Source organism: Carcharodon carcharias, chromosome 9 (genome assembly GCF_017639515.1).
Source record: "Carcharodon carcharias isolate sCarCar2 chromosome 9, sCarCar2.pri, whole genome shotgun sequence".
NCBI classification, from domain to species: domain Eukaryota; kingdom Metazoa; phylum Chordata; class Chondrichthyes; order Lamniformes; family Lamnidae; genus Carcharodon; species Carcharodon carcharias.
The window spans coordinates 35,159,178-35,185,484 of NC_054475.1; the positions used below are offsets into that span (position 1 = coordinate 35,159,178).

A 26,307-nucleotide genomic window follows, 5' to 3' on the forward strand; every position below is an offset into this window, starting at 1 on the left:
GGAAATCCAAAACAAAAACAGAATTACCTGGAAAAACTCAGCAGGTCTGGCGGCATTGGCGGAGAAGAAAAGAGTTGACGTTTTGAATCCTCATGACCCTTCCACAGAACTGAGTGAACATAAGGAAAGTGGTGAAAGATAAGCTGGTTTAAGGTGCGGGGTGGGGGGTGGCGGGGAGGTGGGGGAGAGAAGTGGGAGGGGGGCTGTGGTTGTAGGGACAAGCAAGCAGTCATAGGAGCAGATAATCAAAAGATGTCACAGACAAAAGAACAAAAGAACACAGGTGTTGAAGGTGGTGATATTATCTAAATGAATGTGCTAATTAAGAATGGATGGTAGGGCACTCAAGGTACAGCTCTAGTGGGGGTGGGGTGGAAGGATTAGCAGGGCATAAAAGATTTAAAAATAATGGAAATAGGTGAGAAAAGAAAAATCTATATAAATTATTGGAAAAAACAAAAGGAAGGGGGAAGAAACAGAAAGGGGGTGGGGATGGAGGAGGGAGGTCAAGATCTAAAGTTGTTGAATTCAATATTCAGTCCGGAAGGCTGTAAAGTGCCTAGTCGGAAGATGAGGTGCTGTTCCTCCGGTTTGCGTTGGGCTTCACTGGAACAATACAGCAAGCCAAGGACAGACATGTGGGCAAGTGAGCAGAGTGGAGTGTTAAAATGGCAAGCAACATGGAGGTTTGGGTCATTCTTGTGGACAGACCGCAAGTGTTCTGCAAAGCGGTCGCCCAGTTTAGGATTGGTCTCTCCAATGTAGAGGAGACCGCATTGGGAGCAACGAATGCAGTAGACTAAGTTGGGGGAAATGCAAGTGAAATGCTGCTTCACTTGAAAGGAGTGTTTGGGCCCTTGGACGGTGAGGAGAGAGGAAGTGAAGGGGCAGGTGTTGCATCTTTTGCGTGGGCATGGGGAGGTGCCATAGGTGGGGGTTGAGGAGTAGGGGGTGATGGAGGAGTGGACCAGGGTGTCCCGGAGGGAACGATCCCTACGGAATGCCACCAGGGGGGTGAAGGGAAGATGTGTTTGGTGGTGGCATCATGCTGGAGTTGGCGGAAATGGCGGAGGATGATCCTTTGAATTTATTAAATACTTGGACTTCCAATTGAAGCATACAATATTAGATGAGCAAAATCTTCAAATACTATTTTACCATTTTTTACTCAAGAAATCTAGGTTAAGGCCCAATGTCCAGACACAAAACATAACTAAGATTCTAATTAACAGCAAAAGAAAGGGCAATATAAATTAAATAGTGATTAGTTAACACTCAGTTTGAGTTCTTAACAGCCTATGTTATCCTTAACTCTTTGAAACACAGGATCGGCTACAGTTTACTCAGAGCTTATGAAGGAATATAACACACTAATTGCACAGCAAAAACTTATGACTGACAAATAGTGAGTACCAGTCCAAGTCGGACTGGATGGCTGGCAAGTGCATCTCTTCCTTTCCTTTTCTCTGGTGCCTCATGTCTTCATGACTTCATGACCTACCTAAGAGTATTAGACTGAAGTCAGCATGGACCCAGTCTTGGGAATAATCCAGTTCACTGTGTGTCCTGGAGCGCCAACAAATCTTCCTTTATACAATTTTTCATGGGTGGGTCTGTGGCTTATTATTGATAAGGTGTCATGAAGAGATTAATTCTATAATATTATTAAAATTTTTTTAAAAATTGAGTTTATGGTGTCTGTCTCTGTGTGTATATGTGTGCATGTCTTAATTGGATTAAAACCAGCTAGTCTGGGTGCTTTGATGTATAGAAAGAAGTAGGTTTGAAATGGTAATTAAGTAAACAGTAAGGAAGTTAAAAAGGTAGAGTGTACATTTGCATTTGTTGAATGAAGCATTCAAGAGTGAGAGTAAAATCTTGCGTCTAGCTGGGAGACGCCAAGCAAAATTATTGAGATGAAAATATTATTGTTAGAAGATGTGACCTTAAAAGCCTAGGATACAATGGGAAATTTACACTCAAAGGAAAAGTTAGGTATAAACAGAAAGGAGTTTGTGTAAGGCAGAGGCATTTAAGACCTAACCAGCCTGCACGCCTGCAACTGTGTCTGCAAGGAACCTCATTTTGAATTTGTAAGGTCAAATTTGAGGTCTTTTATCATCAGAGTTTTACTGTTGCCTTAACGGGGGTGTAATTGAGAGTCAGATTAATTAGAAGATTTTTGTAGTTATTATAGTAGGAATTTGTAGCCATGTGAATATGTTTAATATATTGTTAAAATAATAAATGCTTAATTTTATTTTATATAAAAAAAACCCCTTGAGACTCAGTAGTCTTATTACTACTGAATTCAAAGTCTGCATCTTGAAACATGTAAATTACAAAAATTGATTATGGCAGTTGTTTCAAGTTTCCCTCTGAGAAACAACTCAGCTGTGTAATAACATAAAGCCTTAATTTCTTATAGAGGTTACTTTTTAATACAGGGTGCACAATAATATGTTGAATTCTTTGGTCAAACCATGAAAAGAAACACACGCTTATCATGCCACTACAGTATGCTAAGGATTGTTAGCCCATGATCAATTTCACAATTCCTTTGTGGCATGCCAACCTTCAAACTTATTCAGTCAACATCCTTGTTGTTTGCTTCTTTCTGTTATCAGTTATTTGTGCTTAGAGCTGCACATAGGCCAGCTAATCAGCCTGACTTTCCCATTCACTTTTCAAATTACCGTACCATAGAATACATAAACACACTGTGAGGAATTTTGTCCTCGTCAGGCAGGCTTGACTGGGGTTGTTTTGGGGGTGGGGGGGTGGGGGGGGGTGTAGGGATGCCGACTGCCACCCAGTATGAATCATGTGCTTCAATGCTCAGTGCTGCCTGTGTGGCAGGAGTTGGGGGGAGGAGGGTGAGCACACAAGGACACGCAGGAAAAGCTCCCTGAGGCACATAACTGCCTCAGGGAGATGAAGATATGAAAAATCTAAAATAAAGACTTCTGAGTTGAAAAAAAAAGTCCCCTCATGACTCACATGAGCAGGGACATGTTAGAAATTAGTATGAAAATTTTTTACTTTTTCTAATGACGGATCGAAACCTTATCCCGCCCGTGGATGAGGTTTCGCAAACAATGCAAAGGCCTTTTCACCTGCCTGCTGACTGCAATGTTAGACGGGTAGCCAAAAATTTAAATCAATTAGATTGCTAATGGCATGTGCCCGCCTGGCGAGCAAAAAATTCAGCCCTTGGATTTTGCCTTTGGCGGAGATGCTCAGTGGTAGCAAGCGTGGGCGATCAGAATGCCAACCCGCCGCCCGCGATCGGCTCCGCACCACAATTTCATGTGGGCAGGCCGATTAAGTCTCGCCCAGCATGGAATACGAGTGGCAGCGCTCAGTTGTTCACGCATGCCTCAGGGAGATGAAGCACTGTTTAAAAACAAAATAAAGAAAATAAAAATGTCACAAAACATGTCCCTTCATGTGTCTCTGTCACATGAGCTGGGACATGTTTTTAATTCAAAAATAAAATTTTTACTTGATGTTTATTTGCTTCAGGAAACTTCACCCCACCTGTGGATGAGGTTTCCTAATAAATGTAAAGGCCGCTTGGCCTTTTCGCCTGCCCGCCAGCATAAATTTGACTTTAATTAGCTTCTTAATGGCCTTAACAGGCTTTTTAAATGTCGGCGGGCGCGCAGCCGACTCCAGAACGTCCCCGCTGAGCGAAACGTTGTGAGACCACGCAATGACATTGGGACGCTCGATCGGCATCATCGCGCGTCATGTTACATTCGGGCATGGTTGGCGCATGCCACGCGTAATATTCTGCCCACTATGTTTTTAAGACACCTCCTATTCTGTTCTCACATTCTGGCTAGCTACTGTTAAACAAAGTTAAAATACAATCCTATAACAATTTTATGATATGGCTGTTTATTCAGACATCTGTGCAGTTACACTTCCATTATTGCAGAGGCATCCTCTGGCCATGCTCCTTTTACTGGACCTCCCTGCACCTGGAACAATCGTCAAATATCAAAATACTCATTCCATTGGTTTCTAGTAGTACTCTACATATTTCCAATAAAATGGAATTTACAGCATTGATTTATTCCTTTACCTTATATATATATATATGTATATATATATATATAGATTTCTATAGATATTCCATGCATATTCCTTATTTCTAAGACTGTACAAGAAAGGTTGTTGTTTCATTGGGCAGAATTTTCTGCCTACTGGGCAGGCGGGCCCCACCCAATCTCCGGTGGGTGGGGAGCGGATCCCCGCTGCAGAAGCGGGCCCCGCTGCTATTTTACATTGGTGGGCCAATTAAGGCCCGCCCAACGTGATGTCCGCTGGGATCGCTATGCGCTTCCTGTGCGGGCGGGGGGATTCCCTAAAAGCGAAGGTGCACTCTTTTGTGCACGCGCACAAAGAAGTGCACATCTACCTGAAGCTAAGTGCAGCCTCAGAGAGAACACTGACAGTTGTAAAAACAGTAAAAATAGAAAAACAAAAATCCTTAACATGTCCCCCCCTCATGTGACAATGTCACATGAGATGGGACATGTTCATAAATTACTGTAAAACTTTATTAAAATTTTTAAATCCCTACATGAAACCTCATCCCGCCGGTGGATAAGGTTTCATGTTTTTTTAGTTCCCACCGAGGCTTCTGGATAGGCAGGACCTAAAAATGTTTCAATGATCTTGTCAATGGCCTCAATTGGCCATTGACTGGTGGACAGCTGAATTTGCTGTGCCCGCGCCTTCCTGAAAATTTAAATGGGGCGGGATGACGTCAGGGGTGTCCCCCCAACATCATCCCACATCATTTTACACGTCGACGAGTGGGCCTTGCCCCCTGCTCTCGCCAACGGCTAAATTCAGCCCATTATGTTAAGATCTTAGGAAAAGGTGAATTTGCTTGTTGAATCTTAATTTTAACAAGTGAAACTAATAGAGAAGAACAGCATGAAGATGATGTATTGGAGCTTAGGAGAAATCAGAGAGAAGATATAAGAAAATTATGACCATAGTAAAATCAATAAAATAGAGACAAGACCATTTGTGGGAGAGAGCGAAAGAGAAAGCGCGATAGGTAGAAGTGATAACAGGACCACCAATCGGATAGTAAGCTTTTACTTCCACTTTAAACATCACCCTTGTGTATAAGTGTAAGTAATATTTGTACTAGTCTGTCTGTATTGTGTAAAGCTGTTCAGATTTGTATCCTTGCTTATTGTGTCTAACACAACTTTGAAACTTCTGCAGCTTGTTTTGCTATTTGAACTCCTTAATTGGATTAGGTTTCTGATACTCTGCTTCTATGTATCCAAAATCATTTATAACGTTGTCCTATTGATTGGATGGTTCTGTGATCATTCAATGTATGCATCACAAAGGATTTGTAACATTGTTTCACCATTCTACTTCATTCTGCATTGTGTATTCCATCCGACATACAACAGCTTAGTCAACCAAAATCCTCAATGAAAAACTAATGCACAAGGAATATGAAAAGAAACAATACAACAGTCCCATTGAGTTCCAGATGTACTGAATTCCCAATTACTATCATTCCGTACTAAGAAATCTTTGAGCCAAGGACAAATATTTCCCCAGAATTGAGGCCTAAGCTATTTATGACCTGTGACTTCGATGAAAGGATCACTGTGTTGTCATGAAATTTGCTGATGATACGCAGATAGGAAAGCAAGCTGTGAGGAGGATGCATTCTGCTTGGGATATAGATAGGTTAGATAGGTTAAGTGAGTGGGCAATAATTTGGCAGATGGAGTATAATGTAGGAAAATGTGAGGATGTCTACTTTGACAGGCAGAATAGAGAAGCAGAATATTATTTAAATGGAAATGGACTGCAGAATGTTGCGATATGGAGGGTTCTGGATGTCCATGTGCATGAATCACAAGAAGTAGCGTGCAGGTACAGCCAGTATTTAGGAAGGCAAATGGAATGTTGACCTTTATTGTGAGGGGGATGGAGTATAAAAATGGAGACGTCTTACTACAACTGTACATGGCATTGGTGAGACTGTACCTGGAGTACTGTGTTCAGTATTGTCTTCTTACTTAAGGAGAGATATAGGCCAGAATTTTCCTGTCGGGGCGGGGCCAGCTCGCCAACAGGAAAATGATGCGGGATGACGTTGGGAGGAAGCCCGATGCCATACAGGTCCCTTTAAATTTTCAGGAAAGTGGGAGGACAGGGAAATCAGCTGTCCGCCCACCGACTTGTCAATGGCCAATTGAGGCCATTGACAGGCTAATTAAAGTAATTAAAGGTCCTGCCTGTCCAACCTTAAGGTTGGTGGGCAGACCAGGAGCCCCAGTGGGCTTCTGATAATATGTGAAACCTCATCCACTGGCGGGATGAGGTTTCATTTTCCTTTTTAAAAACTTTAATAAATGTCACGTGATATTTATTAATATGTCCCATCTCGTGTGACATTGTCACATGAGGGGGACATGTTAATAATATTTTTATTTCTTTATTTTTTACGTTTTTGACAGTGTCACTAATCTCCCTGAGACAGCACTTTGTCTCAGGGACCAGTGCGCTCTTTTGCGTGTATGCGCGAAAGAGCGCACTTTGACAGCTGGGGATTCCCTCCCCCCCGCACAGGAAGCGCATAGCATTTTCTGTTGGGCAGGCTGCTGGGCGGGCCTTAATTGGCCCGCCCACTCAAAATGGCGGCAGGCCCCGTTTCGGCTGCGGGGGTCGGCTGTCCACCTGCACGCCCACCAAGGGCAAAATTCTGCCCATAAATGCATTGGAAGCAGTTCACAGAAGGTCCACAAGGCTGATTTCTGGGATGAAGGGCTTGTCTTATCAGGAAAGGTTGAGGAGGTTGGCCTATACACACTGGAGTTTGGAAGAATGAGAGGTGATCTTATTGAAACATAAGATTCTGCGGGGACTTGACAGGGTAAATGCTGAGAGGATGTTTCTCCTCATGGGAGAACATAGAACTAGGGGGCACAGTTTCAAAATAAGGGGTCGCTAGCCAGCAGCAGCCATTAGGTAAGTCGCAGAATGGTGGTTGTAATGGGCGACAAGGAGGGGCTGTGATCATGACTCCTGTGGAACCAGAGGAGCATCCCTGCTACCTCTGTCTCCACAAGAATGTTTTTTTCCCTTAATTTCTAAAGCATGTCTTTGGTTTGCTGCTTGAATCCTATCCTGTTTTGTGAGGTGACCAATTTATCAAAGTGGTAATTTAACAGTTGCTAGGTACATAATTTACTTATTCACTTTAATGCCAGAGGCTCATTTTCGTTTCTTAACACTGCGTAAAACCAATCATAATGCTGCCAGCCTGCCAGTGCACAGAAATCAGGGAAGAGCCTTTTTGATCCAACTCCACCCACTGTTGGAGCAGACCCAGCTCTGGCAAAACAGGGACTGCTTCAGTTGAGTTACAGCTAGTGATCTTCATGAAAGCCAGGGACAAAGCTGCAGTAGGTTAGAATTTGGATTGTTTAAAAGAAACATTCCACATAAGTTCTGCAGAAAAATATCATTCCTTCACTGATTTATTTTATTCCCCAAATTATTGTTGGAATTGCATTGGAAACAATTAGCAACAAAGCAAAGGATCCCTGTAGAGATTCAAGACAATAGGATTCAAGAAAATCCATCATGACAAATGCACCTGTAAAACGAAAAACAATTTTATGAAAAGAAAATAAAATTTTGAACATTCTGCAGGGATATTCAAACATGTATAGACCGATGGAGCACAGAACATAATTCACTTATGACATGACCCACTAAGCTTCTTTTTTGTGAAACAAACAACATCTGTGAAGAAAGGGAAAAAATAGATAAATTGCCCGTGGGTGGGAGTGTTTGTGAAAGGGAGCCTGGGATGTGATTTTGCCTTTTAGTACATGGTCTGTGCCCTGGGATCACCTGCCCTTCCCTTTGATCTTACCACAATGCCACTGGGGTGATTTCGCTTTGTCAGTTTTTCCATGTTCCTTCTCTCTCTGCTTTATTAATCATTCACACATCTGCCAGGTCTCTAAACTCTCACATTATTGCCTCCTTTTGCCTAACGTGACAATCATTTCTGTTCTGTAATAGTCTCCTCTTCTCCATCTAATCATTTTACAGATCGTTCTCTTTTCCCTTTCTTGTGTATGTGCTAAGGTTTTTTCCATGCAACTCCTGCCTTGCTCTGCTACTTCTTACAAACTGAGTATCTGAACAGCAATTGGTTTTGGTAAAGGGTCAAAGCTACCTGATCTGCTGAGTGTTTCCAGCATTTTCTGTACAATAAGGGATTCTAGCACCATACAGCATAACTTTTTTTTATTATAATAGGTCAATAGAAGTATCTTGGACCTTATATTATTACTCTCTCCTTTTTGAGGATGTGCAGTTGCACTAAGAGTTGAACAAACAAAGGATAGCCAAGATCCTAGAGAAAACAAAATTAAATCGATCCCTGGTCTTTGTTCCATGTCGAGGTAGCTGAATGCACTAGAAGTCCACTTTATTCTCTCCAGTGCACTGTAAAAAATAAAATAATATATGATGAAGTTACAATCTAAACAGGTAATGATGGAACATTTTATCACTATGGACCAGAAGCTTGCCTGTGTTGAGCGGGCTAGGCAGGAGAGGGTGCCCGCCCCCATTTTACATGGGTGGGCCAATTAAGCTCAACGCTACCTGTGCGGGTGGGGGGAGGAGGGAGAATTGGGGCCTGTGCTCTTTCGCAGCTCCATGCCTCAGGGAGATTAAGTAAATATTGAAATTTTTTTTATAAAGAAAGAGAAAAATTATTTAGACATGTCCCCTCATGTGACAGTATCAATTTAGCAATGTTGTCTGTCAATTTGGCAAAATTTATTTACAGATTTTATTCAACCTTCAGGAAACCTCATCCTACCTGTGGATGAGGTTTCCTGAAAAACACGAAAGCCACTTGGGCTCTTCGCCTGCCCGCCAACATTAAGGTTGGACGAGCAGCCCTGTCAATTATCTAAATTAGTTGCCCAATGGCCTTAATGGGTCTTTGACAGTTCAGCGGGAGCACAGCTGCCTTCGGCACCTGCCCACTGAACAAAATATCTAAATGATGCGCGATGATGTTGGGACGCACACCTGACATTATTGCATGTCATTTTGTGCGTCGGCGTGTCAGGCCCGCCCCCGCACACTGACAGCAATATTCAGGCCATGGTTACAGTAATGTTTGACCAATGTTTTAGTATGTACCACAGTTTGGAGTATTGCAATAGTTGGTAATGACTGTAATGCTTTAAATGCTGGTTTAGAATTAACATTAAATAGCACTGAACACTTAGCAGCAGGGAGTGACAGTCGCACTTGTTGAAACATGTCCTTGACATGCTGCTGATACACTCAGCATACTACACTCAGGTCACAGATTGTAATAGTCCATTATCTACTAATTTCGACAAAGAACAGCACCGATCAATTCAGCTACATCCGTGCTTGACATGTTCCTTTGACTTATGTTCCTTGTCTTTTCATGATGCAATACGGGTCGCTGTAGGCCACTTATAAATGTGCAGCACAATACAACTATCTGAAATTACTCAGTGGAGGAGAGAGGTCAAAGGAATTGGACATATGGACAAAAATATATAATTATGTAAGCACAAATTCAATCTGGAAATAATTACATTGTGCAATGTGATGTACTCGACCTCGCAAAGGTAAGTACAAATGATCCATTCATTGAAACCTGTGGTTTCACCAGTATACTATTTAACTGTCCCTTGAACGATTCCAGAAAACTTGTCTCGTCTACATGATCAGGCCATCATTCTAGGCACTAATCAGTCTTTTTGGTTTTGATTTTCAATTATGGGCTATGAATTGGCATAGGATTGGCAGTGCAAGTGTGCCTTTTGCCCGTAAGAAATTGTGAGAAGCTTGTATCATAGGCAATCTGACCACAAGTTGTCCGACATGGAGGGGCAGATCACCAGTGGGCGGTGAGGTGGGAGATGGAATTTTTGACAGGTCCATCATCATAAAAAATTTGGTGGCATCTCCCAAATTGAAATGCACCTTTCGTAAAACAAGGACAGCAGGTTGGCATTGCAGACCTGTGAGATCACACTGAGCAATGGAAATGCCCTAAGGAAAACAGGACATTTCTCCAATGCAGTCCAAGAAATTTGATGCTCAATTCAGACACAATTTTCACTTTCTCAACCCTGTTAATATCAGGTGAAAATCAGTCTTAAATTGTGAAGATGTTCTTGCTTATCTCAGAATTAATTTGTCTTTTATCTTTTGAACTTATGTCCACTTGTTCTGCAGTCTTAGTTTAGGTTGAAGTACTATTCAGAATTAACCTTTCCTATTCCACTGAGTATAAGCACCTGTAATTTGTGCTCAGTGGTGAAGTGATGGCAATCACTGCTGACCTCGAAGAAAGCTGTATTGAGGGATCTGGCAATTTCAGTGGTGGCAACTTTACCTTTCTTGCTGTGCAATTGATGGAAACATTGGGCAGAATTTTGCCCTTGTGCAACAGTAAAGGGAAGCCGACTGCTGCCCACGATTAGGCCGCGTCCACGATTTTGTGCAGGCAGGCCAATTAAGGCCCGCCCAGCATGAAATGCCTGCTGCAGCACTGATCGCTCCCTGTGTGTGTGCGGGATGGGGGTGGTGGTGGTATGGGGGGAGGAGGAGGGCAAGTGCGCAAGTTTGCATATGCACGTGGGTGTGCACTGGAAAAGCTCCCTGGGCACAGAGCTGCCTCAGGGAGATGAGCAGTTTTGAAAATGAAAAATAAAAGCATTGTAAAATGTTTAAAAAAAAATGTCTCCTCATGTAACTCTGCCACATGAGCAGGGACATGTTCGAAATTAGTATGAAAACTTTTTATTTTTGCTTGATGACAGTTCAAACCTCATCCTGCCTGTGGATGAGGTTTCGCGAAAAATGCAAATACCTTTTTGCCGTAAGGTTGGACGGATAGCCAAAAATTTAAATCTATTGGATTATTAATGGCCTTAGTAGGCCTTTTAATTGTCGGCGGGCGCACAGCCAACTCCCGCGCATGTTCGCTGACTGAAATATCGCACGAGTGCATGATGGCGGGACGCTCGCCCAATGTCACCGCGCGTCATTTTACACTCATTTAGGTTGGGCGCATGCTCACCCAATGAGCATAAAGTTCTGCCCATTGTTTAATGGGGTTCCCAGTGTCAAGCTGCACTGATGGCATCAGGGCTGTCAAAGCAGCCAATCCCATTCAAAAATTTTCACAGACTGCAAACCAGCAAATGGAAAACACTAAAAATCAATCCCTCTTTCTACAAAAAAGGAGTGAAATGAGAAATGGAAAGTTCACAATGGGATTAAAGTGGAAGCTGAAGTATCACAAACAAGCTTTAAAACTTTCATTAATTATTCAAAAAAATCTAGATTAAGAAACCTAGATATAATGGAGACATTTAATAACATTTCATAAACATAAAACTATTTTTTCAGGGCTGGATAGTTTATTCACAAGTAGTTATTACACAGATCACCATTAAAAACCCAGTTCCAACTCATTGAACAAGGCTGATTTTTTAAGGGGTGTTGAAGTTGATATTAAAGCAGAAAAGGAAATGTTTTCCCAAAACAATTGATTTTACTGATTGCCAGCACTGGGGTGGGTGGGGGTCCAGAGTGCAGCCTGTGGTGGAGCAGTGAATGACAAAGCACAACTTCAAGATTCCTGTCTTCATCTTCGCCAGCACTAAGTCCTGAAGACGTGTACAGATTCAAAGAGGCAATGCCAGTGAGCGCTAACAGTTCACTTTCAAAAGCCCACAGATTCCAGGCCATGATCAACCTCATTGAGGTTCCAACTCAGTTTCTCCCTTTCAAGGCTCAATAACCTAAATACAATGGTTAGCCTGTTTCCAGCCCCGAGGGTCCACTCCTCTATTCATTTACTTACATTGGAACATAAGAAGATGCAGGACTGATGATCCACGTATTAGGTGATAAATGTTAAATAAACACCATGGGCAGAATTTTGCCCTTGATGGGTGGGCGGGCCCCACCGGCTCTGCAGCGGCGGGCGGGCAGCTGATCGCTGCCGCTGAAACAGGCCCCGCCGCCATTTTAAGTGGGCGGGCCAATTAAGGCCCACCCAGTGGGAAGCGCTATGTGCTTCCTGTGAGGGGGGAGGGGGGAATTCCCCAACTATCAGAGTGCGCTCTTTCGCGCATGTATGCGAAAGAGCGCACATCTTCCTGAGGCAAAGTGCTGCCTCAGGGAGATTGCTGAAAGGCTGGCAAATATAAAAAATATAACAATAAAAAAATCATTAACATGTCCCCATCATGTGAAAATGTCACACGAGATGGGACGTATTAATGAAATAAACAAAAACTTTATTAAACGTTTTTAAAACCGCTATCAAACCTCATACCGCCACTGGATGAGGGTGGTAAAAAAAATCACCTATCTGCCTGAGAGATTTGCAATAGTTAACCAAGGTCATGTTAAAAGCATTAGCAGAAAATTTAAACACAGAGTTAAAAGATGGGCCTAAAAAAGCAGAAATATTTGAGGCAATAGCACAGCATCTGGAATTGGAAGAAGAAAAAGCCAATTCCAAATGCAATGTAGCTTGATTTAGCTAGAACTCAATTGCAAATGAAACAGCTTGAAATAGAAAAAATGAAACTGTTCAAATTGGAAAGAGAAAAAGAAATTGGAAGTCTTGAAAGAGAGCAAAAAGGAAAACAAAGAGAAATGTAAAGGCGTGAAATTGAACTCCAGAAAGAGAGATTAGCAAGGGAAGACAGGGGAAGAAACAGAGAGTTTCAAAGAGACAAAGAAGTGAGACAGTATGAACTTGCTAAAGAAAAGCTTAAGTTACGTTGTGAAAGAGAAGCTAATAGTTTGGATGATGAGTCAAGTCCCACTCTGAATAGTTTCATTTTTTTCTATTTCAAGCTGTTTTATTTGCAATTGAGTTCTAATTAACTCAAGCTACATTGCATTTGGGGTTATCTTTTTCTTCTTCAAAACTCCGAGTTTTGATTCAGCATAGAATATTTGCCTAGTGCCTAAATTCACTGAGGACAAAGTTGAAAGATATTTTATCTTGCTTTGAAAAGAGGCTACAAAGCTAGGGTGGCCAAAGGACATATGGACTCTTATTTTGCAGAGTGCGTTGCTGGGGAATGCAATAGGTGTTTATTCTAGTCTTTTGGAAGAACAATCCTCAAATTACAAGGCAATTAAAACTGTGGTCCTTAATGCTTATGAACTTGTCCCCAAAGTTTATCAATTTAAAATTTCAAACCTTGAAGAAAAAATATACGAACATACGAGTGAGGTGCAGGAGTAGGCCATTTGGTCCCTTGAGCCTGCTCCACCATTTGATAAGATCATGGCTGATCTTGTTATAGCCTCAACTCTACTTTCCTGCCTACTTTCTATAACCTTTAACTCCATTGCTAATCAAGAATCTATCTAACTCAGCCATGAATATATTTAATGACCCTGCCTCCACTGCTGTCTAAGCAAGTGAATTCCACATCCTAATGACCCTCTAGGAGAAAGAATTTCTCCTCATCTCTGTCTTAAATGGGAGACCACGTTATTAAACTATATCTCCTAGCTCTAGGATTTCCCACAAGGGAAACATTGTTTCAATTTTCACACTGTCAAGTCCCCTCTTGGTCTTATATGTTTTAATATGATCACCTCTCGTTCTTCTAAACCCTAGTAGACACAGGCCCAACCTGCCCAACCTTTCTCATAGGATCACCTCTTCATCCCAGGGAACAGTCAAGTGAACCTTTGATGAACTGCTTCTAATGTAACTCACCAAAGAATTCACCAAGGCTCCATAGACAGCATGTTCTAAACCCATAACCACTACCATCTAGAAAGACAAGGGCAGCAGACACATGGGAACATCACCACCTGGAAGTTCCCCTCCAAGCCATTCACCATCATGACTTTGCAAATTTCTTTACTGTTTCTTTACTGTTGCTGGGTCAAAATCCTGGAACTCCCTCCCTAACAGCATTGTGGATGTACCTACACCACAAGGACTTCAACAGTTGAAGAAGGCAGCTCACCACCACCTTGTCAAGGGCAATTAGGCATGAGCAATAATACTGGCCTAGCCAGCGACACCCACATCCCATGAATGAATAAAGAAAAAAAAAGTCCTTTCTTACAGAGAGGAAAACTGTACATAATACTCTAGATGTGATCCCACAGATGCCCTGTACAACTGTAGCAAAGATTCCTTACTTTTATATTCCATTCCCCTTGCACTAAATACCAACATTCCATTTGCCTTCCTGATCATTTGCTGTACCTGCGTACTAACTTTTTATGATTCATGTATCAGGACATCCAGAGTTCAGCAATCTCTTACAATTTAAATAACATACTGCTTTTCTATTCTTCCTACCAAAGTGGACAAGTTCACATTTTTTCCACATTATACTTTATCTGCCAAATTTTTGCTCACTCATTTAACCTGTCTATACCCCTTTGCAGAGGCTGTGTCATCAGCAAATTTAGCAACCATATCTTCAATCCCTTCAACTAAGTAATTTATTTAGTTTGTGAATAGTTGAGGATCCAGCACTGATCCATGTGACACTCCACTAGTTACAACTTGCCACCCCAAAAATGACCCAGTTATCCCTACTCTTTGTTTCCTGTGAGCCAACCAATCCTTTATCCATACTAATATGTTACACCCTGCACCATGAGCTCTTATTTTGTGCTGTAACCTTTGATGTGGCACCTTGCCAAACACCTCTTGGAAATCCAAGTGCATCGCATCCACAGCTTCTCCTTTATCCATGTTGCTTTTTACTTTCTCAAAGAACGCCTTGGTCAAACATGACTTCCCTTTCACAAAACCATATTGATTCTGCTTGATTGCGTTAAGATTTTCTAAATTCCCTGCTATAACCCCCTTAATAATAGATTCTAGCATTTTCCCTATGACTGATGTTAGGCTAACCAGTCTGTAGTTTCCTGTTTTCTGTTTCCCATCTTCCTTGCATAGAGGAGTCACATTCACTAGATTCCATCAGATGGGATTTTACCAGAATCTATGGAAGTTTGAAAAATTGCAACCAATGCATCTACTATCTCTGCAGCCACTCCTTTTAAGACCCTTGGATGAAGTCCCATCAGGTCCTGGGGATGTGTCAGCCTTTATTTCTAATATTCTTCCCAGTACCCTTTCCCTCATGACTGCAATTGTTTAAAGTTCTTCCCTCTGTTCACCTCTGGATTTAAAATTATTTCTGGGTTGTTATTAATGTGTTTTACAATGAAGATAGACACAAAATTTAACACTTCCTTATTTCCTATTATTAATTCCCTAGACGCGTTCTCTGGAGGACCCATGTTAACTTTAGTTATTCTTTTCCTTTTTAAATACTTGTAGAAACTCTATGTTGAGGAGCCCTCATGGACCCACCCTGCCTCAGCAGCACCCACCTTCCTGATGAGGCTGCTGGCCCTGTGATTGAGCCTGCAACATCAGAAGCTGGCCTCAATATGACAGCATGTTCTGAAATGGCAAACTTGGAAGTTTCCTCCTGGAAGATTTTGCTGTTGGTCTTGCTGTTAGAAAGTGTCGAGTCAGGACCTCCATTTGATTCCGATAATGGGGTCCTGAAGCCGGTGGTAAAATCCAGCCCTAACAGTTTAATCTCAGGGAGATGGATAATCACATGTAAAGTTTTCAGAAGACAAGCTCTATTAAAAAAAAACTTTCGGGACTCCCCTCCCCTCTGCACTAACGTTGAGTTTGTAAAACTCCAGGATAGCAATTTATCATCACAACCTATGTAATTTGTCAGTTGTATTCCATGTGCGTTTCCAGAGTCTTGGAAAAATTAATTTGTTATGTCCCATTAAATTATTGTTTTTTTCTAATTTGCTCTTGCGGTGTGGCGTGATGATGGCATCATCATATTTATTGTCTAATCCTTACTGGCAGTTGCCCTGAGAATCTGGTGGAGGGCTATTTTCTTTGATTGACAGATTGCTTCAGGTTACATCAAGAAACAAGGACATAGTGTGGGGCTGGAGCCACATGCGAGGCAGACTGGGAGTGAGTGGTTCCCAGAAGTAAAATTAACCAGTGAATGAGACGGGTTGTTTTTTACAACAATTAGAGATCACTGTCCTATTTCCTGCTCCTGACCCGTTGATTAACAAATTTCAATCTTTAATCCCCTTATTAATCAGATAGTATTCTATTCTCTTTCTAAACAGATTAATCAGCACAGCATTTGCAACTTTTGCTGGCAGTCTGGTCCATGTAATGTATCTTTTCATCTGTGAAGGAAAGAAATTCTCTACACACACCTGAGGATTGTTAGTTATGCACCTTTTGTAGCTATAGTTCTAATAAAATGTAAAAGAAATTGCTTACAACTACATGATCCACATTTGTGCAACTTGTGATGACACAGGTCAAATGGATTTTCAACAGTACATGTAGAAGATCCTTATGGAGTTCATTAAATGGAAAAGGGAGATGCTTAACAGTGAGAAATTGGAAACTTTATGGTCAACTTGAGAATCAAAGTCTGAGTTACTATTAAAAGAGTTTCAAGATTTTACCACCAACTTGTATCATTGATAAACTGTAAACCAAGATACCAATAGAAAGGACGGCATTAAGCAGAGAAACAGTAGCCGCTGTCAGAGGATATGTGAAACCTGGGGCAGAATTTTACATTTGAACGTAATATGATGCACGATGATGTCAGGCATCCCGACGTCATCACTCTGTCTCGCGATATTTCGTTAGGTGATTTTTCAGTGGTTGGGTGGGCTCGGTGGCAGAGGGTGGGAGCGATCACAGATCGGTTCCGCACCGTGATTTCACATGGGTGGGCCAATTAAGGTCTGCCCAGTGTGGATCATGAGTGGTAGCGAGAGCTACCTGTGAGGACGGGGGAAGGAGGGAGACTCTGGTCTAGTGCTCTTTCATGCAATGCGTGCAAAGAGCACTTCAATCTCCCTGAGGCACAGAGCTGCCTCAGGGAGATTGAAGCGCTTTTTTAAAAATGATTAAACAAATTAATATTTAATGAAACATGTCCCCTTATGTGATTGTGTCACATGACATGGGACATGTTTTTAATGTCAAACGAAAGTTTTTATTAATTTGTAAAAGCTTTAGGAAACCTCATCCCGCTCATGGATGAGGTTTCCTAAACAATGTAAAGGCCGCTTAGCCTTTTCGCCTGCCCGTGAACCGTTAGGTTGGACGGGCAGTGTAAATTTGAAGTTAATTAGCTCATTAATGGCCCTGATAGGCCTTTTGATTATCGGCGAGCGTACAGCTGGCTCCAGCATGTGCCCACCGAATGAAATATCGCGAGACAGCGCGATGATATTGGGACGCACACCAACATCATCGTGTGTCATATTACATTCCGGCACATCAGGCATGCACCCGCATGCCAATTGTAAAATTCTGCCCCATATGTTCATTGTATCCCTATATTGAGAGAATATGTAATCCATTGTTGGCCAGATAGCAACTCTATAATTTGGACTTCTCAGTAGCTTAGTCTGGAAACTGCCCAGGCCTATTGCCTGAAAAAGGCATTAGGCCCATTGCACATGCATGTTGGGAGTCCGAATGCCTGTTTTGAGGTTTGTTTCCAAAATTTGTAAGTCACTGTGTGCAGCGTACAACACATATGCTATGATCAATATTCTTAGGTGCTAGGCAATAAAACTAGCAGGCCTTAAACAGAATCACTGGAGGCTGCCACCAGAAAGACCTGTTTTATTTTTTTATTTATCTTACTGTGAAGGCAGGAGGAATTTTAAATTCATGGGCTGTCACCCGTAGTAACTTACAAACACCCCTGTGCCCCACTGCCCCCCCCACCCACTCTGCTTGCCTTCATGTCCCCTCCCAGGCTCTCGAGCTGGGGTCAGAGCTGGCCAGTCTTCATTCTTCCTGGGACCAGAGAGATTCCTCAGGGGTCGTAGCTGACAGTCACACTTGTTACTAGTAAACAAAAGAGGCCAATGATCCAATTTTATCTGGTGCTACCACAGGCACCTGGGATGCACTAATTCAGACACAAGCCAATCTCTAGGCCAAGTACCTTGAACCTGAATGATTGTTGCACAGGTAGCTGACTTCAGTTGTATCTTCAAATTCGCAGCACCACAGCATTAATGCATTGTGTTGCTGTAATGGTATTTTGCTGTATTTTTGGATGTACCAATTATAGGGAAAACCAGTGTAAATATAATAAATGAAAAACGGCATATCTGATTTTCTACTTTAGAAGATGTGTCTTTCAAGGATAAAATCCTTCTGTTACACAAGTGATGCTTCAAATAAACATTTCCTAACTACAGTATCTTAACTTCAGTGATTTATTTGTTGCTGCTACAAGTTTGACAAAATGATTCCTTCTTTCATTCCTTACCTTTTCATGGAGATACCAGAAATGTAGGATGATCTTTTCAAAAGCAGTATGGTTTTATGTATGTACTGTTATTTACATTTCTCACATTGTTCATGCGTTGTCATTTATTTAGTTAAAGCCTTTGTATGAATATTAATAAAATATCTAAACCATACAAGACTAACCCAGTTATATTATATCGAGTGTCAACCACAGCTCAGTGATAACATTGTCACTTCATAGTGTTGTCGGTCCAAGCTCCACACCAGGGACTTCAGCATAAAATCTAGTCAAACACCAGCCGTGGGCTGAATTTTAAACTGGAGGAGTGCATGGTGGATGGGTGGGAGAGGATTAAAACCATGAAAAATGTCAGCCTTTCAGGAAGCCGGGTCCAACCCACCATTTAACTTGAGCACGTTTGATTGTGTGTGTCCAATCCCTTGAGAGAGGCTTGATACCAATTACAATATGTTAATTGCTCAATTAGAGACATCAGGTCCTTTTGACTTTAACCTCAAGCTTCCTGAAACTCAATTTGCAAAGCCCAGTAAATGGTGGTAATTGAAGGGCTGAATTAATCTGAGGTAAATATGGCCTGTGGATTTCTTACCTGCTAGTGGGAACTAGTTGTTTGCAGTACTTCTGCTGTGAGGCTGCTTTCTATAGTTTAGAGGTTTACTGTATCACATCAGGAAGGATACTCCTTTATGCTGCTTTAGATTGAACTTTAGTTGAAGACGGAAGTTCAGTTGAACATGAGTACTAGAAACAACACCTGCAGAAACCTATTGATCACCAGCCTGTAACTTCATAACAAAAGTGCAGCAGTAGAGAGGTACAGCTCACAGAAGGCAGATGTTGAGTTTCCTTGTCATGTCTGAGCACCAGTGTGTCAGAAATCTCAGGATGTCAGATGATGGCAAACATCTGCAGCTTGCTAGAAGACGTGTTGCCAGTTGGACCTAGTGGTTATGTGTTAATCAATGACTATTGTGATGGAAACCATTGTTCACAGGACCAGTGGGGAAGCATGTACAAGCTGGTATCAGCAGATGGCTTGTCGAATGGATTGTTGGGTGCACCAACTGTGGTCTCAAAGCTTATTTTTTTTAAGACAGTCCCTAAATGAAAGAGGAATTAAGACTTTAAGTTTCTGGGAAATGGACTTAGGTTACCAGGGAAACAGAAACTGATTGAAACCAGGCAAAGGATAGAGCTATGGGATGATCTCAGCACTGCAGGCAGGCTGTAAAGAGAAGAGGCGGTTGCATAGTTGGAAAAGAAGACCAAGGCAGCTGAATCTGGGAGCAGAGCTGAGAGGGATCTGAAAAAGTGTACCTTTTGATGAAAATTGTACACGTGGAACTCAGGTGGATTAAATCTGCTGCTGGATGGAAATTGGGGACTAAATCCTGCTAGAAGAAAAGGAGCTGGAATTCGGCCTGAAGAAATTGAGTTTTGATGGACTTTGTTGCTGGATTTGGTGCAATATATACTAAGTGGACTGCCCAGTAAATCCGTGCGATCTATCTTTGTTGTATCTGCTATTTAAAGTACAATTTATAGTTTATATTGACTGCAATTTGCCAGTTAATTCATGTGTAATTCATATTGATTTTAGTTTTATTTTTAAAGTAAAATCTTATGCCTTTCTTTTTCTGTTGGGGTCATTTGGTTCTTTTCATTTGTTTGTCTCCATGGGGACCATAACACTCTGAAAGCCACCACTACCCTTAACTTTTTTGCTTCTAGTTCCTTCCTGGGCTCTGCCATGAACATATTCAGGATCTCACAGTTGGCCACCCACAAATGCATAAAACTGATGGCTTTTTGGCAAGGGGGAAATTATGTCAACTTTGCCACTGATGACGCCAGTCAGAATGAGTGCTTGGTTTTGTGGCTCTGGCTGGTTTCCCCACATGTGCAGGGCGTCATCGACTTGTAACACACATGGCAATCTGGCCTCCCACGGAGCAACCGTGAACAGTCATCAACTAACAGGGTTTCCACTCCGTTAAGACTGCAGCCATCCACCCTCCCTGATCTCTTTGGATCTGGGAGCAGACCTAAAGGATTGCTGCTAGGCGGCAAGGGATGCCCCCTGCAAAATTGGCTGATGACATCCATCAGAAAAATGGCCAACAGCACTTCAACAAGTGCCATATCACCAGCAGATATGTGATTGAACAGGTTATCTGCAGATGTCTTTCAGTACGCACCAGCCAGGGTCTCTAGAATACCTATGGTTTGCTGGGCTCTGTACAACATTACATGACCAAGTGAAACTTGGACCTGCAGGAGGAACAAGGTGAAGGCTAGTCAGAGGGGAAGGGAAAGAAAAAGAGGAGGAGGAAGAATGTGATGAGGGTAGTGCATCTGTAACTGCATTCACTGCTGCCCACAATTGCAGGGATGTCTTTAACGATGCAAGGTTCACTTAGACTGCGCCAATGGACCCATGTCACAAAGAAATGCAAACACCACTCTTTGTGCTTCATCTCCCCCCCACTGACACAAAGCAGCCTTGCCTGCAACCAACCAATTACACCTTCAAAAACCCCATCAGTTGCCATCAATTCATCAAGAAGCAACTTAGAAGGCCATTTAACACCAACACCTAAGTGTGGACAAGACTGGAAAGTGGAGAAAATGAATAACATTTATTTGAGGGCTCCATCAAAGACTGGTCCACCTGCACCTCTACAAGAGCAGAATCAGCCATGAGGAGACAAGGTAGCACATGGGTTACTGACTGAGAGAGGAGCTGTGGGTAAGAAGTTAAATTGCTTTGGATGGAGCCCCTGCTTCCATGTCTGTTTTCACTATAATTGCTCTCATGGCCCAGCTGCACTTCCTTGATACCACTGTGCTGGAGAACAGTTTGGTGCTGGTTAGTGGAATGTTGCACGGCTAAGGTATGTGTCAACTTATTTAAGGTAACAGACATGATGGCGACCAGAGTTTATATGGCAGTGTTGAAGCTGTGTGTAGACACATTTGATTGGAGCTTATTCCATGGTGTTGGTGACTATCATTGGAAGAAGACATCATCTCAGTGACCTGTAATATCACGCCCCTCATGCTTGAGGTGGACTTCTCTAATCTCTGCAATTGTGGTGAGCCAACTTTGAATGCCTGTCAGTGCATTACACATTGCTGCTGCTGCTCAATAATTATACTCTTCATCGATGCCCTAAAAATACAGCATCTGCACCCAGCTGAGCAGAGCTTTGAGAGGGTTTTGCTCTCCACTGCTGTCCCCATCTGCTCTTGCTCACTTGTGAAGTGTGCATCACGAAGTAAAACCCCAAATGTCTACCTTACTAATCCCATCGAAGTGTGAGTGCCTGAACAGGTGCATGGGCTGGTTGAGTCTTGTGTCTGTGCAACTCAGAAAGACTTAGCAACTGTGAGGACTCAGCTCCCACCACAAGTCTTTCTACAATTATATACAGTTATGGTGAGACCACACCTGAAACACTGTGCACCCTTTTGGTCTCCACATCTAAGGAAGAATATCCAGTAAGTCCTCATTTTAAGTTGCCATATTTTAAATCATTCTGCTTTAACATCAGTCAGTTAATAGGCCCAACATCTGTGTTTAACCTTTGGGAGTTTCTTTTTAACATCATTTTGTCCAGGTCTGATGTAGTTGTTTCCCCTGGGTGGAGACCCTAAAACATGGGGGCATAGCCTCAGGATGAGGGTTCGATTATTTACGACTGAGATGAGACATTTCTTCACTTTGAGGATTGTGAATCTTTGGAATTCTCTACCCCAAAAGGTCATGGATGCTCCATTGCTGAAAAAATTCAAGGCTGAGATAGTTTTTTTTATCTCCCAGGGAATCAACGGATATGGGGAGTGAGAGGGAAAGTGGAGTTGAGGTAGAAAATCAGCCATAATCAAAATGATGTAGGGTCGGGGAGAAGGAGAGACAGCGAGCCAAAGGGTCGGGGGAAAGAGGGGCAGTGAGCCGAAGGGTCGGGGGAAAGAGAGGCAGCGAGCAGAAGAGTCGGGTACAGGAGGGTTGAGGAGAAGGAGAGACAGCGAGCCAAAGGGCTGAGAAGAAGGAGAGGAAGGAGAGAAAGTGAGCTGGAGGGTCGGGGGGAAGGAGAGACAGTGAGCCGAAGGGTCGGGGAGAAGGAAAGACACCGAGCTGGAGGGTCAGGGGGAAGGAAGGTCTGGGAGAAGGAGAGACAGCGAGCCGGAGGGTCAGGGAGAAGGAGGGTCTGGGAGAAGGAGAGACAGCGAGCCGGAGGGCCAGGGAGAAGGAGGGTCTTGGAGAAGGGGACACAGCGAGCCAGAGGGCCAGGGAGAAGCAGAGACAGCGAGCTGGAGGGTCAGCGATAAGGAGGTGTCCTGTTTGTTGTAGCCTAAGTTCCTATGACTGATTGCTCAAATCAGTTTGCACTTTACTATCAACTGCTGCACATTCTTCTACTTGATAATCAACAGTTGCTGTCTTATTGGCCTATGGTTCCAAATGCTTTGTACCCAACAGAAAGTACAAAGACAGCACAGTGTACATCACAATCTCTCACTTTTTTAAAAAGAAAATTTGCTTAATTTTGCAAAGAAAGAGAACTTAGTTTTAAAATTATGATGAGATCACTCATGTGTATGTAAAGCAGTGCAGACCGACCCGTTCATTCAGTGTTAAATACATCAGCAACATTTAAAACAAAATTTGAAATGCTCACGTTTATGTCAAATATAATCTCACTAAGTTGTTATTCTGGGGATCTTATTTCATCAAATCTGACGGCAACACATCCATTTCATAAATATATTCACTGAAGAATGCTGTCACATCTCATGCAGTATTCCTAAAAATGAACTCCTGTAGTTGGAGCTTTATGGTATTCGAAGAATCTTGGAAGAAAAGAACAGTTCAGTCCATCTGACTAACCCTTGAGTTCAAAGCTTTGTTAAATATAACAGATGGGCCAAACTTTCTTGTATCATGGATACTCAGAAATTACTCTGAAATTTATAATAGTTCCTGTGTGGTTCTTGCCAATGGGAAGTATGGCAAAGCATGGCAAACTTTCCTGCAAAGTTCATTAACCTATGGCTAATGTGAAAACTGGCATTACGCAAGCTCAAAATCAGTATCACCAATAGAGTCTCTTGTTTTTGTTGCTCCTCTTTCTTATTATGTAGAGCAGAGAAGTGCCCATTTGAAAGGCCATTCCACCTTCTGAACATGTGAGAAAGGAGGCTGAAAATATGAAGTGCACTAAGACTGACAGCACTTTGGTTAAGTATAGGCAGGTGTCAGTTAGAAATATTAAGTCAAGAAATTAGGCATAACATTTCTCTGAAACTTTGGATAGCTCAGTTACTCTGCATATGAGGTGATTTTGGGGCATTCTCTGCCTAAATCTTTGGGTGTACATCAATGCTAGTGGATTATTTGCGTAAATTCAGGAGCCTTGAATGAACTAAAATAAAAATACAAATTGCTGGAAAAACTCGAAGAGTTGTATCGGACTCGAAATGTTAACTCTATTTCCCTCTCCACAGATGCTGCCAAACCTGCTGAATTTTTCTAGCACTTGCTGTTTTTATTTCATCAGCATCTGCAGTATATTGCTTTTATTACCTGAATAAACTAATCCTTTTAACAAGGTACAGCTATGCAAATGCGCAGCAGAGGGTTTTGGCAGACATATCTCAGAAGTGATGTAGAACAATTGAGGACATTTGCAGGTAGCAACATTTCGGCGTAAAACCAGTGTAAATCAATTACAATGAATTTCCTGAAAAAGCTATCGCAACTCCACTCTAACACTGTAGCTATAAAGCTGTCCAGAAAATGTGGAGCAATGAACCAGTTCAGTGTATAAACAGGAATGAAGAATTTCTGCGTAGGGACTATTTCTGATTGATCGCACTCCCTCTTTATCCATGTCACATCGGATTTTCAAATGGTGAATTTATTTTATAATTTTTTGTGTTTTTTTTACTGGATCTCCTGTGATCAATAGAGAAATTTTTCACATTAAATCCGTCTTTTATTGATGGTGAAGCTGTTAATTATTTTTCTTTATGGCAAGCACAATTCTTGGACTTCTGTTGTTAGTATTTTCTGACATTATTGATTGCTGTAGTAATCTTACATTTGCTGATTATTAATTGATGAATCAAGTAATCAATGCAATTCTTCTGTAGATGTCTCATTTCTCAACTGGCTGGGTGTTAAGCATTGAGATTGCACTCTGCATAATGTTATAAGCAATCAGTAACTCTCACTATATGAGAGAGCTCATGCTTTGTATTTTCTCACTGCAGGTGGCGTCTGTGTGGCCCAGTCACTGAAGATTCCACGAGATCCCAAACGAGTAGAGTTTGACAAAATTATCAAGCGACTACTGGAAACCCCCAATGCACGTGGAGTCATTCTATTTGCTAATGAAGATGACATTAGGTGAGCCTTGACACTGCAGATGAAAAATGTCTCATATTCACAAAGCTCAGTGTTCAATGGTTCAATTTATAGATAATAGCAAACTAAGAGAGACAGGTGAATCAGAGGAGGCAATCCAAGAACAATGAGCTACATAAAATATGATGGAATCATGGCAAAAGGCATTTATTAGAGATAAAGGGAAAGTACTGGACATGAGAAGAGAAAACACGTATCACACGTATTCAATGAGTAAGTGTGAAATAGCACATTGAAAGGAATCTAGGAGATTTAGTAAAATGCTGAACTAAATAGCTAGAAGAGTAGCGGTAGAGGATGTCATGCTCAACTGTACATAAAATCTAGCCGGACCACACCTTGAGCACAGTGTGCAGGCGACTGAAATACAAGATCATCTGAAGTCTTGTAAATGGATAAGCCAAGATTAATCTCCTAATGCTAGATAGCTAAGGGTTAAGGAAAGGCTAGAGAGATTCAGACTTTTCATCCTTAAAAGGAAGGGATCTTCTATAGTTAACCAAGAAAAGTTAAATCCAGACTTCAAATTAAATGTTGATAGCCAACCAGTGTCACAAGTTTAAATGAGTGAAATGTAAATGTGCACTGATGTCAGAGAATTTTATGTTACACTAAAGCGGTGCATAGAATGGACTAGCATATCTAGCATTTTTCCCAATGAGATCTAAGGTGGGCTCCTCACTCATAACTCGCTCACTTTTCCAAAGCCACTTCATCCAATTCAGGGTTGTGTGGAGTTGAAGCCTAACCTGACAGGCAATGAGCACCAGCCCATCACAGGGCACGCAGTCACACACACACAGGGACAATTTACTGTAACCAATCCACCCAACCAGCACGTCCTTGGATGCTGGGAGTAAATCGGAGCAGCCAGCGGAAACCCAGACAGCCCCTGGGAGAAGGTACAAACTCCACACAGACACTCGAAGTCAGGATCGAACCGGGTCCCTGGAGCTGTGAGGGAGCAGCGCTGACCACTGTGCCACCGTGCTGCCCCTCAGTCATAGTTATCCTCTGATTATTTTTTTTATTCATTCATAGGATATGGGTGTCGCTGGCTAGACCAACATTTATTGTTCATTTTTAATTGTCCTTGAGAAGGTGGTTGTGAGCTGCTTTCTTGAACTGCTGCAGCCTCTGTGGTGTAACAGTCCATGATATAACTACTACTTGTGATATATAATGACAAGGAATAGACAAGCTATATAAGAAAACATCTTTCTAATTTTACATTGACTAATCCATCATGGAAAACTGCTCATTTAAAACAATTATTGTGAATCAACTGATCCCCATTTTCTCAACAACACATTACAAAATACACAACTAAAATCTAATTAACTGTCCCCCGGCAAAAAATAAGGCAAATTGCTTTCTACTCCGCAGGCTGAAGGATGATATCAAGAAATAATGACTAATGTCCTTTTAGTG

At 42.0% G+C, this 26,307-nt stretch overlaps 1 protein-coding gene across 1 annotated transcript in view; it reads left to right on the top strand.

The window, feature by feature from the left end:
* grm4 (glutamate receptor, metabotropic 4) overlaps nucleotides 1-26,307 on the top strand; it is a 1,385,277-nt gene that overhangs the window by 702,040 nt on the left and 656,930 nt on the right. Inside the window, exon 4 of the mRNA XM_041196119.1 lies at nucleotides 24,723-24,858. Coding sequence (XP_041052053.1) covers nucleotides 24,723-24,858 — 136 coding nt within the window. The remainder of the gene's footprint in view (nucleotides 1-24,722; nucleotides 24,859-26,307) is intronic.